Here is a 16,014-nt window from a genome sequence, read left to right as displayed (position 1 = left end):
ACATACAAAATGCCCAAAGGCTACACTGCTGCCATATAGTTTCAGTGTCAATTACGATATGAAAATCAAAATAGTACTAATGAATTAATATTTTATTATTTTGATTTCCTATTTATAATTTATAATTTATTAATTTATTAATTTTTAATTGTTTAACAATTTAATATTTTCTATTTATAATATGAATTAATTTTAAATGTTTGATATGAATTAAATTTATATAAATTTAAAATTTAATTAATGTTGCCTTTTAATTTTTTTAATAACAATTTGAAGTAATAGGGGCCCATATTAGAAAATAAAATAAAAAATAGAAAATACGACATTTTTATTTTTTTAATATTTTTTAATAGTCTTTGATGTGGGGGATGTCTCGCTGTCCCCAGGACGGATTGGGGACATCCTAGCCGTCCTCGGGATGTACGGACGCCCCTCACAGCTAGGGCAGACGTCCCCCCGTTTCGGGGACGTCCCCTCTAAATTCTTGGCAATTTGGCGACAGATTGGGGACGTCCTAGCCGTCCCCGGGACGTACGGACGCCCTCACAGCTAGGGCAGACGTCCCCTCTAAATTCTTGGCAATTTGGTGACGGGGAAATGTCCCCTGACCATCCCCAAGTCCCTGAAACGTCCCTGGGACTAGGACGGGGGTTTTCAGGCCGACGTAGATAAAAACTAAAACTTAAGCTAACTAATGAAGAGAGGAAAATGAGTTGAGTAATACATATGTCCCTGATGTTGGTCTTGACAATGGCCCATATGATGCTGATTACTAATTGTATTATTTAACTAATTAAGTTTCTAGTGGTTATTAACTTATTATTTTTATATTTTTTTTCACAGACATAACCAGCCCTTCAAAAGTATTTGCCATACCAGCTTACCATGTGTCTTCCCATATCTCTACCTATCTCTAATTCAGTGACTTAGACTATTTACTGTGAAAAAAAATCACTTCCCAAAGCCAAATCCGGTGGACTACTATGGTAAAATAATCAGGGCTTTCATAATAGATCCTTAACTTCAACTTCAAGGAGATGTGCTAAGCATTGAAATTGGTTGCAATAACCACATACCCTAATGAATGAAGCCAAGTGCAATTCCTAAGTTGTTTGACAAAAAAAAAATCCCTGAAGGTTTACTCGAAGGAAAAGGACAAAAGTCGAGGAATTTTATAGATTAATTGCTTTTAGGAAGCCTTTGTTCAAGTTCATCTCATTTGAGGTAGCATGACAACACATTGAACATGTTGCTGGTACAGCATGTACTACTAGTGGAAAAAAAAAGATGATGAAAAAGAACTTACATTCGTGGTGGTCTTTTATCATGGCAAGTTCAAGCCCAGATACTGCAGAGAAAACTGCATCCATTTCATATATTAACATGTTTTAGCAAAGTGTATTAAATTGGAATATAATAACATTGTTTTCTAAAATATTGGCTGTCCAAATACATAAAGCATTCCTGAGATATTACAAACCTGAAATTGCTGGGGTTAGTATACCATCTCCAATCACCATGCAAGTACCAAGGAGAACCACCATCAGCAATGCGGTGTGCAAATTTTTGTGCTTTTCAAGAATCCTTTTTACCCTTGATGAATTCTTTGTTACTGGAGGATATTCCAGTTTGTATGTGGAAACTTCCTCATCAACAATTTGACGGTTTGGCAATAGACTAACATTTGCATGTCTACACAATAAAGAATACAAGGCAAAAGTCCCACCTACATCATCATTCAAAATCAAAGGGATTGTTAGAGTGAAAGTTCATTTCCTTCACATAGCACAAAACAAATTATAGGGTTTCTGCCATTCAAAAGAAGCATGCAATCTGATTTGAAAAATAAATTTCTTTTGCACATGAATAATTCAAATTGAAATTAATCAGTTTTAGGAATCCAAGATAGTACCTTCACCATTGTCATCAGCTCTCAAAACTATAAAGACATACTTGAACAAAGGGACCAATGTCAAGGTCCAAAAGACAAAGGACAAGACGCCAAAAATCTCTTCATTGGACTGTGAGTGCTGAATATCTTCTGCAAAAGTGCTCTTGTAAACATATAGGGGAGAGATACTCAAATCACCATAGACAACACCAAGGCTCTGATAAGCTAGGAACAAAACAGTCTTCCAAGATTGCTTCTGGAGAACACCAATCAATGAAAAAATGCAAGATCGTTAGTATTGACCTTCCCAAAATCAAAAGGTTGTAATTCACCCTTCATACCCTCATATCAATAAGATAATACAGCAGCTGTCTCATACCTTGAAAGACTTATCTTCTCAAATAATTTCCCTGGTAGAATGAGAATAAGTGTTCTTTCTTCTATATTTACATCCTACTTGAGATAATGAGAAAAAACATTTTATAATCCTACCAAGCCAAGGCCATCACCACTAAAAACATTTTATCATCCTACCAAAGCCATAATATTCAAAAGAATCTTATGTAACAAGGCCATCACCACTACTTAATACAGATTTGTAGCAATTCAAATTCAACAAACATACCACAAAGAGGTTGACTGCAAAAACAAACATCATGTCTTGCAATTTATTTTACTTTGGTAGGACTATACCTTAAAAAAGTGTACTTGGGTACTAAAGTGCAACCTTGTTAAACTTGAATAGAACACAATAAAGGAAGAGTGTTTGTGGAGGAGAAGTGGTGTAAGGGCCAGCCACCCACCTTTTGGGTCATTTTGAAATTAATATCTTGGATCATAAAACACCAATAAGAACCTTCGTAATGCTGCGTCGAGGGCAGAGAAGTTGAAAGGTTTTTGGGGAAAAAAATGTAAAAAGTAGTAAGTCATGAAAAGCCAAGTTTGATTCTGTAGTTGTTGATTTTTTATTTTAAATTGTATCATCCTTGAGTTTAATAAAAACAGAAAATGTTATATTCGCCATTGATTTGCATCTACTGAGTAGAATGTTATGTATGAGTTTTGACAGGCTGCAGAGACTGACTGCTCCTTCAGAATTGCTCTGTCTTTAATATGCATAAGTAACTAATCAATCTAAATTGCAGAGTAACATATAACAAGCATCCTTTACCAAATTATAATATGGGTTTCAGTCCAGTTCGAATGTTCAGTATGATTTTTGAAAGTTTGAGGGACTAATTGCTCCTACAGAATTACTCGGTCTGTGATATGCATCAGAAACTAATCAATCTTGAAATGCAGACTAACATATAACAAGCATCAATTCCCAAATTATAATGTGGGTTTCAGTCCAACTCGAATTGGATGTATAATGTGGAAGACAATACAATATCTTTTTGCCCAAAGAAGACCAAAAGTAAAACAGGAAATTGGCATGAAAGTTAAAGAAGCAAAACGTCAACTGACCTCATTAGTGTCTTTGTGCAAATCGACTTCATCGTCAGGATTCATGTTTCCAAAGGACCGAGCTGAATATAGGAAAGTGGTTATGTATATTTATACTGCAAAGAAGCTATCTAGTCAAAATGTAGATATGTTTATGCAATCAAAAAATGTTGGGAAATCAACGTGTAAAGGACTGGTCATATTTCATGAGTGCTGCACTTGCACTGGCCATTAATAATTCTTTAGCACAAGTAAATCGTATGAGCATTTGCCGTGTGTAGAAATTTTAGGCCGTTGGTAGGGTAGTTAGGAAATGTCTTTATTTTTCTGAATTATAGAATTTTCTATGTCGGGAGTCCTGGTTCGGAGAATACAAGAGAAATCTTGTCCAAAAAGTAATGCCCATCTAAGCTGACTGGGAAAAAGTTCTTCCACAGCGGGCGGTTTACCTAATCTAGCCTTTTATTTAATAACTAGAATATTAGATTAAATTATTGCGCGTGTACTTCATTAAGTTATTAGTTAGGTTAGTGTTATTGCAATCAGTTGCATTCAATTTTCATTAATTCGTGATTATTTAATTGCTTTTCTACCAATCATATTTATGAATTTTTTCATTCGATTCTTTTTTAAAAAATTTAAATAGTTAGATGCAAGATTTTTAAGTTTTCAAATTACAAAAATTGTTTTTCTTGAATCTAATTGGCTCAAATGATTTGCATCTTATTACCATATTCGAATTTTTTTACGCAAATTATAATGTTTAGTATGTTTTAATTTTCTTTTCAAATTATTTAAATTTTTTTATCTAAATCTTTAAATCTTTTAAAGTTTTATTTTAGTTATCCGCATAAAATTTGATAATATAAATATATATGTTTGATAAATATATTAATATATATTTTCTATATAGTATATAACTAAATAAAATATTAGATAAAAGATGTAAATAATTTTAATATTATTAATATATATTTAATTCTATATATATACAATAATATAATTAAAATTATTATATTAGGATTAAATACATTTTTGATATTAAAAGAAAATAAAAATTAAACATGTTAATTATACATAATCAATGAATAATACAATTATATATAATAATATATTAGTAAGGTTAGATATATTAAATTATTAAAATAAAAGAAAGTTTGTGATTAAGGTTTGAGATTAAGGTGTGAATAAATAATTTAATATTATGCATATTATTGACCAATATTATTAACATATTTAATTACAATCTAAATTATATTTATAACATAGATGAAATATAATATCCTTATCATATAATATAAAATCTATATAATGCAATAATATAATCTAAAATATTGTATAAAGGGCTTCGGCCCTAGCTCGTCCGGTTGTGGATTACAACTTTAGTGTGGGTATGCTCCTCATGGTCTTGAGTTCGAGTCCCCGACTGTGTTAACTCTGTGTGTTGCTACCTTGTGAGACGGTCGTACACACTGGGGGATTAGTCTCGCTTCAGCGAGGACACCTCCAGATTCCACGATAGTGAATATAAAAAAATTATATATATTGTATAAAGATTAATATATGAATTATAAATAATTTATTAATAATAACATTACCCAAAATATAATAATAATAATAAATCTAATATTAAAATTTTCATTAAATAATTATTAATTCAAATTAAGATTATTATTACTAATTTTACAGTTATAATTTAAATAAATGATTATAACTTAATTTATAATTCTTAATTATATTATAACTTTAATCTTATTTCTTATTTATTATTATAAGTCTAAAATAATTATAATAATGATTAGGATTAAAATTATTTCTAGCTTAAGATTAACTTTAGGCTAGAGTTAAATTCAAAACTAGGATTAAAATTAACAAAAATAGAATTAGGGTTGTATTTAATGTTAGATTTAGAGTTAGAATTAGGTTAAAATTTTGGGCTAGGGTACAAATTATGTTAAGGTTAAAATTAAGGTTATTATTAAGGATTGAATTAGTTATAGATATTATTGTAATTTTATAACTATGTTATAAGTATGTGCACTATTTATTATACTATCGTAAGAATATATTATCTCAAATTATTATCCAACCTACTTCTAAACAAAATTTTTATTATTGCAAGAATAATTTAATTGAAGGTAATTATTATGATTTTTTCATTAAATTATTGTGATTGTTTGAAATTAAGTTATTAATTATTATTGAAATAATTTAATCAAATATAAATAACTTAATCTAGTATAATAATTAAATATAATAAAAATAGTTTACTTTAATGTAATCGTAATAACTTAATTTAATCTAATGAAACCAGAGATTAATTTAAATAATTTGGTGGGGGTTACCTTGACAATGTATAAATTGAATCTAATAATCATTCACATGTAAAACAATTATTATTTAATAACAAACATAAATTTAAAAATAACATATAATTATATAATATTTATTATATATTTTAAAATAAAAGCAAATAAAAAAATTACTGAAATTATGAATGATTACTTTTGAGAATTAAAATTAAGATTGACATACAAAATAAAATAATTTATTAAATAAAAAATAAAGTAAATAATTTAATAAAATAAAATAAAATAACTCTAAATTATATATATAACTTCAGAGAAATAATAAATGATTCTGAAGCAAACTAAAATAATTTTTAAGTAAATAACATAGTTCTAAATAATATATTTTAGTGTTTTAGAAGAGATATATTTAAGATATTTATACTAATATTTATTTTATTTTAAATATTTGCATTTAAGAAATTGTTATCTAATAAATTTGTCTCTAAATTTAAAGTAAACAATTTATATATAATTTTAATGTTTTTCTATGGAACATCTTCTTTCTTATTGTTTATTATTTTATCATATTAACTAGTATACGATGGGATCATGCATGACCTTTTATATTCAAAATCTAGTTTTTCAAAAAAAAAATCATTTCAAAAAACTAATTTTTCATTTTTTTTCCTTTTCATTTTACATATAATTGCTATATCTTGCCAAAACAATTATTAATAATTAAGTTTTGTTAAATAGATGAAAGATTAAATAGAATTGACAATGACAAAACACACAAGTCAACCTACTTAGGGTGTAAATGTTCTACAAAATTTTCAAGGAACCAAAATCGATCTTTTTCAAATGTATTTGATGTGATCAAAATTGATCTCAAATGTACCTAAGACATCATCCTTTCGAGTAACTAATGTTGTTGCGATTTAAGTCATATGAACATATTTAGAAAACCCACAATCATATAAGACACCAATACACAAGACAAGCGCTACCACAACCATACAAATATTATCACACCTAACTAGACACCAACAAAACATTCATCCAAATTAATATATAATTATGAAACAAAAAATAAAAATAGAACCCAGAAGCAGAAGCATAATCCTTCTCCCTGAACTCCATCATTTACTTCTAAAGTCTCTTATTCTTAATTTAATTAAGAAAATTAAAACATATATTTAGAATAGTTATAAAAAAATTGAATAAAGATAATTAAACTCTTATATTAAGTGATTTTTATCTTTTACTCATTTAAACAATTTTAGTGATGAATTTAAAAATATATATTATAATATAAATATATTTTGTATAATTATTAGTGTATAGTTTATTATTTTAAAAAGTTATAAATTTAAATTTTATGTTCTATCAAAATCATATCATCTAATTTTATTCATTCTCATTAAGTTTGGCTTGGATCAATCTAATAGAAGAAAAAAACCTATCTCCTCTTTCAGGACTTTCTAAATTAAACTTTGACCAAGAAGATGAATGAGAAACCTAGTACAACAAGAGGAGGGTTTGTAATATGAAATTTGAAATGTGGTTTAATGTACATGCGGGGATTAATATTTTCTAGCATTTGCTAGACAATAAATTTAAATGACAAGCTTGCATTGTAGGCTTAGTAGTAGTTACTTCTCTCATGCTCCCTAAGCTAATAATGGTAGGTGATTCCTCACTAGTGATATGTACAATAATTAAGAGTAAAAGATCAAGCTAGAGAATGGATAACTTCATATAGAAAAGGTAAAATTATTAGATCAAAGCTTTGATGACCTATAAATTATCAACGTTGTAAACATCATCAAGTAATGTGTAGTTGATTGCTTAGCCACTGAAGGGGCTAACCAAGGCCTTATAATGACCATCTATAGTAACAAGGTCCACTCATGGAACAATCTTGAAGCGGTGCTAGCTTATAATTCCCCCTAACAAATCTTGTGTGCAAAATACTTGCATAGTTGATAATATTTGAATTGTGTAATTTTGGCATCAAAATTCGAAGAAGGTAGGTTATGAGACATAAATAACAATCAAACCTCAATATGGTAGTGTATAGATAGTTTTCAATAGGCTTGCATAGTGTCTTAATGACATTGTGTAAAAAGATAAATCAATTTTATGGAATTATAAAGGTTGGTGATGGTCACTTTTTCCTTATCATGAGAAAGATGGTGATTGTAAGGCTTTGACTTAGTATATTTGTTCATAGTTTTTGGGCTGGTATCCCAGTTTGAAATGGAGATGAACAACCACTAGTAGATTGTGAGAAGATGCGATTATCACAAGGCAACATCTCAAGTTGTCATTGGAGTGTTTTTTTTCTTGTCGTGATCCATTTCACTAGGGTTTGTTAAAATCGTCATGGGAGAGTACATGCTCATGGATGATCATAACTTAAAAAGCAACAATTTGTGGAGATTTTATCTCCAATCTAGCCCATTATCTCCCAAATGAAAAGGTTCATCTATGGCTTCTTCAACTCTTTCTTTTTGACCAATTCTCGAAAATGATAGTTTAGCACATTAAAATGGTTAAAAGCTATTAGGTTTTTGAAGGGTCCTTGAAAACCTTTATAACAAAAGACATTCAATTCACAGTTGAAGAGCAATGAAAAAGTAACAAAAAAAAAAGGTTACCCCAAAAGAACAGCTAAGGTGTCACATATTAAATATAGCTAACAACACATTCATTTGCACTTAAGTTGCCAACAAAACAAGACTATACCACCCCTAGACCCTTCCTAATGCTCCAAGCACCCAAAACTTGGGTGTGGTAAGCATAAACATGATTAGGACAGCCATGTTTCCTTCTATGGACAATCTTCCATAATCCATAAAAAGTCATCCTAAAAAGAGTCCAATCAAGGGGAAGAGGGGATCGCTATCCTCCATCGCCCACAAAGGTGATGAAACAAGACCAATCAATTTTACCAAAGCATCCAAAGACATATGATCATTAGATTCAACCCTTGGCATCAAAGAGTCAAAAGGTGGAAAGGCCAAAGGGCCCATGGGAGATAACATATCATGAATCTTAGAAGATATCATCTCCCCTAGGGCCATGTCTTTTACAAGTGCGGTTGTCGTTACACCAAAAGATCGACCTGTTAATGCCTGATACAACCACTAGACTTATAGAATCCACAAGAGGTCGTTAAGCCATGCCACAAACCTGAGCACTGCGCTGCACAACACAAGGAGACCAAGGGCGTACACCTTGCAACAATCCCCCCCCCCCAGTGCAAGCGAGGGGTTTGAACTTGTGACCAAGCTTTGATACCACTTGTTACAAGTGCAGTTGTCGTTGCACCAAAAGATCGACTTGTTAATGCTCGATACAACCACTAGACTTATAGAATCCACAGGAAGCGGTTAAGCCATGTCACAAACCTGAGCGCTACGCTGCACAACACAAGGAGACCAAGGGCGCACACCTTGCAACAATGTCATCCAACACCTCAAGAATTAAAAAAATCCCCAACTATAGAATGCTCATTGTGGCCATTTTTTCCACCAAGTAGCCTCACCTTTCTTGCTTTGAGAGATAGGCCAACCTAAAGCCAAGTATCCTACAAAAAAACATCTCTTACAATGAAAGGGGAGACCCTCATAGTTGATTGTTTGAGTCCATAATATACCATCAACAAGTAGAATAATATCCATACGCAAATCCTTGAGGTGTCAATGTCCATGATAATGCAAGCATAATTAGTATGGCCATAGCTTACCATCGTAGCATCATCTTTTCGTAAAAAACGACAAAGAGCATTGCTACTAGACTCAAAACAAGGCACTTCACAAAATTGGAGAGGAAGAATGGGAATTGTGACCCAAATAAGCACAATACTTGAGGTTTTTGTAAGTGGGTTGAAGGTAGGAAACCAAGGTCTAAGACAAGGAGAATGATTATCTTAAATCCTAATCCCACCATCCAACATCTTGTCCTATCATCACCGTATGGGAAGGACGACACAAAAAAGCCCTTCGCACAAGGATAGAGTTTAACATTACCCTTAATGAGGAGCCTTGAAGTCTTTGAGCTACCTAAAACGAATCATATTTATGACAAGCCATTCAAAGTTAACACGATTACCAAAATTACTATGTATACACTTAGTGTGGTGTATAGCTTCCCTTCGCAATATGTTAGAGCCTATTTAAGATTTGCTATAGGTAAGAGTTGCAAATGATTAAAATTGGTTTTCATACCCCTTTTTTTCTCACATTGCTTCTCTTTCCCTTTTATCGTTTTCTTTTTTAAACCACATTATGGATTTTTTAAGTTATTTGATTTTTATTAAATTAAGCGAAAAACAAGAGTTGTCATCTTTTACAACATTGAAAATTGAAAACGTAATTTTTAAAGTATTTTATAGGTAAAGCTAGAAAAGGTGGAAACTTTGATGAAATTTGTAGATGTATTAATCAAACCCATGAACATAGAGAAGTTCAAAAGGTGTTAGGAATCTATGGACCTTTGGCCCCTAACAACTGACTCCATGATGGTAAGTTGGTATGTTACCCTTGGCTCTTGCAAGGTATTCAACAAGTGAAAGAATGTTGAGGATTAAGGTGTTTGAACCTTTGCAAATACCTAGTTTAATTATTTGAAAATTTTCATTATTTAGATTATATTTAGATTAATATTTGTGTTGTGCAAGGCATCTGATGCCATATCAGTACTTTGTTGTGTGAGTTGTAAGTTGTCATAAGGTGGATACATTTAGAAGGGATTTTATGACAAGTTATAATGATATCTTATGACACATAAGAGCCAAGAATAAGGGGAGTTACTTTGGAATCTTGACCAGCTATTATAAACTTTATTATTCGTCATACGGTGTCTATTTTGAGAAGAAATTATGAAAAGTTTAGCACACATGTTGAGTGGGTCAAACTAAGAGTTATAGAAGACTCATTGATTTACCATTTTTAACAAGAGATGGAATCTCAATGGGTGGCATTGAAAATTGAACCAAGTTGGGTGCCAACTTTTGGGCGGTTTTGTAACATGGTTTGAAAACCATTTGTAATTTCCTCACTTGTTCATTGATCAATAAATTGGCACTTGAAAACTGATTTTGATAAGAGAATTTGGTAACACACAATTGCTATTAAAATGTTATTGAAATTCTTCTAAGTTTATTGCTCGTGAAATACTTTTGCAAAGACTCGCATTAAAATTGTGTTGTGATCTTCTTTCAGATTTGATAATGCATGCATTATGTAAGTTTTGGAGTATGGAGTTTTTCTTTTGAAAAGTCTTTCCCCAATGTAAAACACTCTATCATGGTAGAATTGTTTATCTATTTAAAATTGTGACTCTATTTTCTATAATATGTTTGGGTCAAATTTTAAGTTTTTTTGTACTCAAACTTGGTTTCTTACACTAACTTGGTCACATCATCATCCTTATCTCAAATTGAGAGTCCAGCTCAATTTTTGTATGGCTTCATACTTGTATCCATAATGGGACCCACATCAATTGCAACTTCATGATAATACATTATGATTTTATTTCACACCGCAAATGCTTTTACAAAATATCAATTTCATGTTTAGAAAAAATAAAACATTTATGATCATATATTATTGTGCTACTAGTCCATTTTTTTGCATGTTCTACTAATAAATTGTGTTTGCTACCAAGTATGGAGACATTGCTCTATTAGAATACAAAAAAATGATGAGGCATCATCCTTAACACATATCTTAGTTCTATTAGTTAATTTCATTTACTACTTATCTTACTTTGAAACATAGTTGATTCATGTAGTTCACATGCACATGAAATTGGGAGAAAAATGTAAGGGATAAGCATGCACACCCTACCCTTTTCCTCCTTTGTTTCACCTATAATGATCAGATGCTTAATGTAATTTTTTATGTGCAAAAGTTGACCCTACCATTTCACCTATCATTCTAAATATTCTTTTCCTTGTTATAAACAAGAACAATCTAAATCTCTAAGGATTCCACTCTCTTGGAATAGACTTCAAGTGCAAATCTATCCTTTAGACCAATCGATGACACTGATATATATTTTGAGGCTGACTCATCTAAGAGTTGACTATTAACATGATTGACTTATGCACCAAAAAACCTCAAGTTGAGCATCTAGGACCTTGTATTTGTATATAGTCCTAGACTATTAACTCGTCAACAATAATTCTTATTCAGTATGATAATTAAATTCTATGTTATTATAAATAACCAAATACATCAAATCAACATTATTAACAATTACACTATTTATTTCATGTGCTTGAATATTTAATCGTCACAAAAATTAATTGACTCATTATAAAAAAAACTCTAAATCTTCTCAATTGATACAACAAATTTCTAAAATTCTTCAATGCCACCCTTAAAACTTAAGTAAAATAAAAAATAAACCAATAAAATTCAAAACTTAAATTATATAGAGGACGTTTTTCATTCATATTCATGTGAACGTAAAATGCTAATGAGACTTATACTTAAAAAAAAGTAAATACTAAATAGATATAAGTATATGCATAAATTTTGTTATTAAAAACATCTACAAGATACAAAATATAAAAGATTAAATTAAAGAAATAGCACTAATATTTGAATATTCTCTAGTAAAACAAAATAACATTTTTATTTTTTATTAATTATCTTATATTTCTATTATATAATTACAACTCAAATCAATATTATAAAATTATTAACTAAATAAATACTTTAAAAGACAAAAGCATAATCCAATAATATTCAAGTGAAACTATCGAAAGTTGATCAAAATAAGTCGACTTAGTTATCATACCCAACGTGGTGGTTAAAATTATTTAAGTTATTTGTAGGAGAAATGTCATACCTAAGCCTAAAAATTATATAATAAATTATTTTAATTTTTATAATATTTTAAAATAGAAAATTTAAATGTGATCATTAAATTTAATTTTTGATTATATAATACTATAATAAAAAATTTAAATATGATTGGAGTGATAAGGAGTGGAGAGATAAGGCATGCATGGAGTGATAAGGTGTGATAAGCGAAGCGATAAGGAGTAGGTAAGGATGTGGAGTGATAAGGTGATCAATTGGAGGTTAGAAGTGGAGAGATAAGGCGTGCATGGAGAGATAAGGATGTTCAAAGGGATAAGGAGTTGATTTCAGATAGCAAAAAATTGGAGGTGTTAATACCTCTTATTTCAAGATATTCTCGGGGATGGGGTCCCCTCTGTGACCCCATTGGTTCGTAGCTCCAGTCAAAAGCGATTTATTGTAGGGGCGAGACCCCATCTAGCCTTAAGATTGTGGATTGTGTAACGCTACAGAGCAGTTGTATTAAAACCCTGTTACCGATAAAAATTAAAAAATAAATAAATAAATTAAATATGATAATTTAATTTAATGCTTAATTATATATATTTGTATTTAAAAAAGATATATTACAGATAAGAAAATATAGCAAATTATTTTTTGAACAAAAATTAAAATTATTTTTTCATAAAATTGTATTATAGAAAAAAAGTGTTAAAATAAAAAAAAAAGATTATAATAAAATTAAGTTTTATATTTTTTAAAATTTTCTTTAATATATTTAAATTAGTCTTAAGATTATTAAAAAAATTATATCACATGATTATTCTTATAATAAAAATATATATTATAACAACAATATCTACAATTCAATAATTATAAAAATTTAAATTAAATTAAAAAATTCATAAAAATACTGGCAACGTCTATCTAGCACTCATATTGTACCATTGACTGTGTTTAAAAATTAATTGAAAAATAAACATCTGTTATATTTTAATTATTAATTAATTATTAAACACAATCAATGGGACAATATAAGTGTTTGATAGACAAAGTTCTGTTGGCACAGTAGCCATAAATTATTAAATGCTACATTTGAACATCTTTAAATCTGTTGCTTTATGGATGATTACGACAACAATTAAATTGCAAGGACAGCAACACGAAAAGATGTAATTTTTTTATGGGTCCACACTGAAGGGGGTTAAGATGGAATATAAATGCTCACACCAGAAAAAAGATAACTTTTTTCATGAAATTGAGAGCTCTGCCACTGAATACGTTGAAATATGTGAATCGAAACAAACGAATTTCACAGGAAAACTACGAGACGACTATGCCCATTACAAAAAAAATGGGCTGCTTTGGAATACGAGCTGTGAGTATAGAATTGAATGAGATCAAACAGTACCGGATCTGTTCTTTCCTGCGACTGTCATATTGATGGAAGTCTAGGCATAGGATTCGATAGCAAGAATTGTTATAGTATTTGTTGATTTAGTATCGAATATTTGTTAAGATTGGTAATGAATATTTATAGTTGAATGAAATATATTTTTAAATCGAACAAATAACGAATCATGTGATACCACATCAATCTATCAAAAAAATATGACTTGAAATTTTAAAAATTGTTAAAAAAATTTTAATATTATTTTTATAAATTTAATTTAACTCCATAATAGAACAACATTATACGAATACCTTAATAACAAATAAGAAAGTATAGAACAGAAGTTTTAAACCATATAGAAAATAATTTTGATTTAACTCCAGTTTACACTGACACACTGACCAAATCTCTCAATGTACGTTTATCTTCATAGTGCTCAATAGATTTGATAGAAGTTAATCCAGCTGTGTTAATGCAGGTAAGCTTCTAGGGTGGATCTTGAATCTTGATGGTATGGATACCATCAGGAAGAGGCTGTTCACTTCACTGGAAAGAAGTACGTTAAGTGTCTGCTGTTCTCAAAACTAATGGTCTTCAAAATCTTATAATCTCAAATTTCTACTAGGCAATAAAAAGACTATTAAAAATTAACCATCCATATATCAAATCTCAAATTTCTACTAGGCAAAGAAAAGACCATTAAAATAACCATCCATAGGGTTCTGGAGTAAATGAATGGGCAATATTCATCAACTTAAACTGAAATTCTATGCTGTGTTTTTCAGACACCAAACTCTTTCAATTCAGACACAAAACAACTTCTTAAAAGGCCATCTGGAATGGCTCTTCTTAATGTGAACCCTACACCCGATTTCTAGTAAAATTTCAATTTTTTTATTTTCAAAATGAAGGTTATATATTACTTTTGTGTGAGATAATTTGAAGACTGTAATTTAAAATCCAAAAAATTCAGTTAAACATTTTCTATCCTGACATAAGGAAAACAAAATCCCTGTTTCTGATACCTAGTGTTCTACTGGTACTCTCACCTGATAGCCAGTGCAGAGACTGTAATTTAAAATCTAACGAATTCAGTTAAACATATTCTACCCTTAGGTAAACAAAATCCCTGTTTCTGATACCTAGAATTCCACATCTCGCCTGGTAGCCAGAGCAGAGACTATATTTGAAATCCAATGAATTAAGTTATAGATCTCCTCGTCTAATCTAAGCAAACAAAATCAGTTTTACTGATCAGAGCAGAAACTATAATTTAAAATCCAACGAATTCAGTTAAACATCCAAATCTAGGTAACCAGAGCAGAGACTGTAATTTAAAATCCAACGGATTCAGTAAAACATCCAACTCAGGTAACCAGAGAGTGTAATTTAAAATCCAACAAATTCAGTTCAGCATCTTCTATCCTAACTTAAGGAAACAAAATCCTTGTTACTAGTACCTAAAGTTCTACATCTCGCCTGGTAGCCAGAGCAGAGACTGTAATTTATCCTCTTAGCCACCCTACCCATAATGAATGCTCCAAATCTATTCCCAAAAGTATGATAAAATTTGCACCATTGGTGTGTTATCTTAAGGGTGGGCTAAGCTGCTTGAAGCAGCACATAAAAAGTCTAAGAAAATTATAAGATGGGTGGCTAACTCAAATCTCACCATTTTTATCACAGATTTCACAAAGATGTATAACGTGGAAGCCATGTCATTAAATAACCTTGCCAAAACAATAATCTTATAAACTAAGACTGATGAAAGAGGCATTCAAATCTACAGAATTGTAATGCTAACTAACCTTGGCTTTCTTGAGCTGATCGTCTCCAGCCTCCAGATTCATGTTGCCAGAAATGGAAAAATATCAAATTTTCACAAGCAGGAGCCTATATACATTGATATTGCAATTAGGCTGGGGGGCATTAGAACTGGGAAATCTGTAGGAAAAAGGGTGTACAAGTTTATAGAATCAACAGATTGGGTAAGCCATGTATCTTATAGGTTGAAACAGACCCAGACCATAACAGAAAATGCAGGTTACAAAACAATGAGGGAGCGACCATAAAATTATTGTGCTTGAAGTTTGGATTAGCCAGTATTATATCCCTTTTGGTGTGACCAGCAGAAGCACAAGAAATTGCATGGAGTAAATGGTGTGAGCATTTTCT

At 30.4% G+C, this 16,014-nt stretch overlaps 1 protein-coding gene across 4 annotated transcripts in view; it reads right to left on the bottom strand.

Moving 5' to 3' along the window:
- LOC131034788 (probable potassium transporter 9) overlaps nucleotides 1–16,014 on the bottom strand; it is a 57,366-nt gene that overhangs the window by 12,300 nt on the left and 29,052 nt on the right. For 2 of the 4 annotated variants that reach the window (XM_057966375.2, XM_057966376.2), the window contains exons 2-4: nucleotides 1,913–2,147; nucleotides 1,481–1,726; nucleotides 1,307–1,360 (exon numbers count right to left, since the gene is read on the bottom strand). In XM_057966375.2, coding sequence (XP_057822358.2) covers nucleotides 1,307–1,360; nucleotides 1,481–1,726; nucleotides 1,913–2,147 — 535 coding nt within the window. Of the gene's footprint in view, nucleotides 1–1,306; nucleotides 1,361–1,480; nucleotides 1,727–1,912; nucleotides 2,148–3,358; nucleotides 3,744–15,647; nucleotides 15,920–16,014 lie in introns of those variants that run through there. The other 2 variants (XM_057966374.2, XM_057966373.2) reach the window with 2 other exon arrangements.

Source organism: Cryptomeria japonica, chromosome 3, assembly GCF_030272615.1.
Source record: "Cryptomeria japonica chromosome 3, Sugi_1.0, whole genome shotgun sequence".
NCBI classification, from domain to species: Eukaryota; Viridiplantae; Streptophyta; class Pinopsida; order Cupressales; family Cupressaceae; genus Cryptomeria; species Cryptomeria japonica.
This window is presented reverse-complemented; position numbering and strand designations above follow the sequence as displayed.